At 37.6% G+C, this 4794-nt stretch overlaps 1 protein-coding gene across 1 annotated transcript; it reads right to left on the bottom strand.

Moving 5' to 3' along the window:
* Positions 1-247: 247 nt before the first annotated feature.
* On the bottom strand, positions 248-3053 carry LOC114304167 (uncharacterized). Its single transcript, XM_082872096.1, has 3 exons — positions 2032-3053; positions 1202-1643; positions 248-607 (listed from the first exon to the last, which is right to left on the bottom strand). The coding sequence occupies exons 1-3, from the start codon at positions 3051-3053 to the stop codon at positions 248-250; spliced, it is 1824 nt and encodes a 607-aa protein (XP_082728222.1).
* Positions 3054-4794: the final 1741 nt, after the last annotated feature.

Here is a 4794-nt window from a genome sequence, read left to right as displayed (position 1 = left end):
CTTGTTGGCAATGCAAACATCTAGCTACAAAATTGGTAATACTTTTCTTTATTTCAGGCTGAGCAGAGATGGTGGCTAGACTTGTTCACGCAAAACTATCTCAATTTCATTCCTCTCTAGGTCACATAACAATTCTCTCTGGCCAGTGAGCAAACATGACAAATTTCCAATAGATTTTAGGCTCAAGGCATCTGCGACTGTACAAAATCTGAAAATCATAATCTTTAGTCAACTCTAGCCATCTTCTCTATCTCATGTTCAGTTCTTTTTGGGTGAAGTACTTGAGGCTTTTATCGTCAGTATACACTTCACAAGTCACTCCATACAGATAATGGCGCCAAATCTTTAGTGCAAAAACCACAGCTGCAAGTTCAAGGTCATGAGTTGGGTAATTCTTTTCATGTGGTCCGACTTGTTGTGAGGCATAAGCAATCACCTTACCATTTTGCATTAGTATACATCCCAAACCTTTATATGACATGTCACTATAAATTTGAAACCCATCAGTACCATTAGGCAAAGTCAAAATTGATGCAGTTACTAACCTGGTCTTTAGTTCTTGAAAGGCCGACTCCCGTTGATCAGTCAGATCAAATGGCACATTTTTCTGCGTCAATTGTGTCAATGGCATGGCAAGTTTGGAGAAGTCTTTCACAAATCGACGATAGTAACCTGTAAGCCCCAGAAAACTTCTAATTTCGGACACATTGGTTGGTCTTGGCCAGTCTACAATGGCCTCAATTTTCTATGGGTCCATTGATACACTATCCTTGTTGATCACATGTCCCAAAAATGTTACGCTGTCAAGTCAGAGCTCACATTTGGAAAATTTTGCATATAACTTCTTTTCTCTCAAAATCTGTAAGGCAATTCTCAAATGATTCTCATGCTCTACCCTACTTTTGGAATAAATCAGAATATCATCAATAAACACAACTATAAATTCATCCAGAAATTGTTTAAAAACCCTATTCATTAGGTCCATAAAAGCTACGGGCGCGCTAGTTACCCCAAATGGCATCACTAAAAATTCATAGTGCCCATATCTAGTTCTGAATGCCGTTTTCTATACATCTTCTGCCTTGACCTTTAACTGGTGATACCGGGATCTAAGGTCTATTTTGGAAAACACTTGAGCTCCCTGAAGTTGGTCAAACAGATCATCTATTTAGGGTAGTGGGTATTTGTTCTTCACGGTTACTTTGTTCAATTCCCGATAGTCTATACACAGCCTCAAAGATCCATCTTTCTTTTTGACAAACAAAACTGGAGCACCCCAAGATGAAGTGCTCGGGCGGATGAATTTCTTGTCTAAGAGTTCTTGGAGTTGAACTTTTAATTCTTTTGATTCAAAAGTTGACATTCGATATGGGGTTTTAGAAATCGGTTGTGTCCTGGGTACAATATCAATAGTAAACTCAATTTCCCTATCAATTAAATCTCCGGGCAATTCATTTGGAAATACATCAAGAAATTCATTTACTACAAAAATGTTCTCTATAGTAGGACTATTAGAAGTCACAGTCAAAACACAACACATATACCCTCTACACCACTTCCTAAGCAGTTTAACAGCTTTCATGACAGAAATCAAGCATGGAGGAGGAACCACCCCATTCCCAGTAAACACAAACTCAGGTAATCTAGGTGGATGAAATATCATAGACTCACACAGTCAATAGTTGCACAGTACTTTGTTAACCAATCCATACCCAATATGCAGTCAAAATGATTAATTCTCAAAGGTAGCAAATTAACTACAATGTCATATCACCAATCCTAATATCACATGCCGAATAAACATAAGCACATATCATAGAAGTTCTAGATGGTGTAGACATAAATAGTAAATAGTTCATTGGTTCTAAAGGTCTAGTTAATTTCTGAGAAAAAGCATGCGATACAAATGAATGCGTAGAACCTGAATCTATCAACACATAGGCATTCTGAGCACATATAGAGATTATAGCTGAAACCACTTATTCATTATTTTGTACATCCCCAGGCACTAATGCGAACACTCTCCCTTGCCTTAGCGTTTCATTCCCGGTATTACCCCTGTCATTCATTCTTACATTAGGCCTTGATGCAAAAGCAGGTCCGGCTGAACTTGCTATAGGACAATTGGCATTTTCTGACCCAATTGGACAATCTCTTATCATGTGGCTCGTCTTGCCACACCGGAAGCAAGCACCAGATATCCGATGGCAAACCCCACTATGTCTCTTTCCACATTGAGCACAAATAGATGCAAACCCGCTGCTTTGACTTGAACTGCTAGTAGACCCCATATTTTGCTTCTTACTCATATCGAATGAACGACCTTTCTTAAAACTGAATCTAGATTTTTTCTCTCTCCATTCAGTTGTTGGTGCTTTGGATTGTTTCTTTGCTGCTAATGTAGCCTCTGCCATCAATGCTTTGTCAAGTACTTCTACATATGCGGGCAATTTCAAGACCCGATCAAATACATCCAAGTCCAATCCCCTCTCAAATTTTTGAGCTTTCTTGTAGTCCATATGCACCATATGAGGGGCAAATTGAGCCAGTTCAATGAATTTAGCCTTATACTCGGCTACAAACATGTTGCCTTGCTTGAGTTCTTGGAATTCAGAAACCTTTCGGTCCTGAAAGCACTGAGGAAAGTACTTATCATAGAAGATCTCATTAAATTGAGCCCATGACATGATTCCATTATTATTTCGGATCAGCAACCACCATCTTCGAGCTTCATCTTTTAGAGTATAGGTGGCCAAGAGAACCTTCTGAGTCTTAGAACAGGGAAACACTTCAAATAATTTTTCCATCTCGAGTAACCATGTTTCTGCTTTTAGTGGTTCAATACCACCCAAGAAAGTCGGCGGTTTCATCTTCATAAACTTTTGAGTGAGATTTATGATGTCATTATTATCTGGTCCAACTGGCACTGGCGGGGGTGGAGGGGGAAAAGGTTGTTGTCTCAAAGATTCTGTCAAGGCTGCAAGCATTTGTTCCATTCGACTCATTCGGGCTTCAGAAGATTCACTTGCATCATTTCCCTTTGTATTCTCCATGTTGCTATAGATAAACAAAGCAGTGATAAAAATAGGCCAATAATTCTTTTCACAATGTTTGGAGTATCCAGTTTCAGTTCATTTGTTTCAATTTCATATGTTCATATTCGGATTTAGTTTTCACATTTATAGAGATTAACACATTCACACATGCAGATAAAATGTTCCTAACTCTTTTCTAGGACATTGTATAGCTCTTATGGACTCGTGTGTGCGGTATAACTCGTGCTTTGGTACCACTCTGCCACGACCCAAACCCGCCGTTATAGGTTTAGCATCGTAACCAGCCAGTAATCCTGGGATTACCAAAGGCCTTTGAACAGAATTACAAAATATAAGGGACTGCAGAAGCAAATATACAAAATACAATGTCCATAGAGCTGTGTAGACATAAATGGGACAGAAAAGATTTAAAACTTATACTTATAATGTCAAACTTCCATACGTCATGTATCACCATACAGATACAGATAGTGTCATAAGGGACTTAGCCCAAAATACAGATAGACAAAAACAAAACAAAAACATCTTTTACATGATTCACACAACTTGACCACATGACTTTCAGAACCTCCTTGGGAGGCACAAGGGTTGGCCGACAAAACAAGCTCCAGGCGATCATAATTGAGCCTGGTCACCCGCCTGATCACCAACATACATAAAATAACTAGTGAGCGGAAGCCTAGTGAATAATAACAGAGTAAAGGGTTTAATGAATATTATCCATAATAGTTACAGAAAATGGAATTCATAATCATGTTCAGAAACCAGAGTTCATATCAGAAACAGATTTAGAATCATACTCATAATCAGAAATTGCATTTAATCATACGTGGTACATCCATTAGCACTAGTAGAAACAGTTGACCCATAACGGACGACCATAAAAGCATATAGTTGACTCACGTGCACGGGGACGGTACAGTGAGCACAAAAAGGTCCAAAATTGAAATGGGCATAAACTTGTTAAATTAACGTTTTATCAACTGGCGAGGAGAACACAATAAGGATTTCACTATGAAGTCCCCTTAAAAAAATTATAATATTATTATTAATAAACTGAAATAAAGTTCTTAGTAGAAGAGGGGTTAAAACAGAGGAAAGGTAAATCCAATTTTAGCCAGGTATAAAAAGACAGACAAATATAATTAACATAATCGGCAACAACTAACTCAAAAGCAAAAAAGTGAAGAATCCCACCTAACCGATTTCAAGTTATGTGTGAAAGTAATAAAAAGAAGCCAAAAATCTAATCCACTCTATTAAACACATCATAGTTAATGATAGCCCCAACATTTAATTCAAAAACAAAGAGAAGAGAAATTAAACATCATTGAAACAACTGAATGATGAATGACTGTCAAAAAAAAAAAAAAAAAAAACGTTTTGATTGTTACCCCAATTTCATTGTTGGACAGAAATGGTTCATGAAGACTTACATCATGTACCTGCACCAATGGATATTGATTTTCACAAGTTTCCAATACTAACAGATGAAGGCATTTTCCAATTGAGGGCCTTTTCCATGATTTTTTTTCCCCTTCAACATATGTGTAAAGCACCATTATCATAACGGGTAATGATAGGGATGCAAAATTTTCTACCAAATGAATGACCAAATGTCTCACATAGGTGTGGGGTCTTACATGGTTATTCATTTGGTAGAAAATTTGGAGCCTATAACATTTTCTTTATCATAACACCTACAATGATAAAGTGAAATGCTTATGGACCCTAAGCT

This window comes from Camellia sinensis, chromosome 5, assembly GCF_055761805.1.
Source record: "Camellia sinensis isolate YWXY chromosome 5, ASM5576180v1, whole genome shotgun sequence".
In the NCBI taxonomy this organism is placed as follows: Eukaryota; Viridiplantae; Streptophyta; class Magnoliopsida; order Ericales; family Theaceae; genus Camellia; species Camellia sinensis.
The sequence above is the reverse complement of the archived record's forward strand: the minus strand, read 5'-3'. Positions and strand labels throughout refer to the sequence as shown.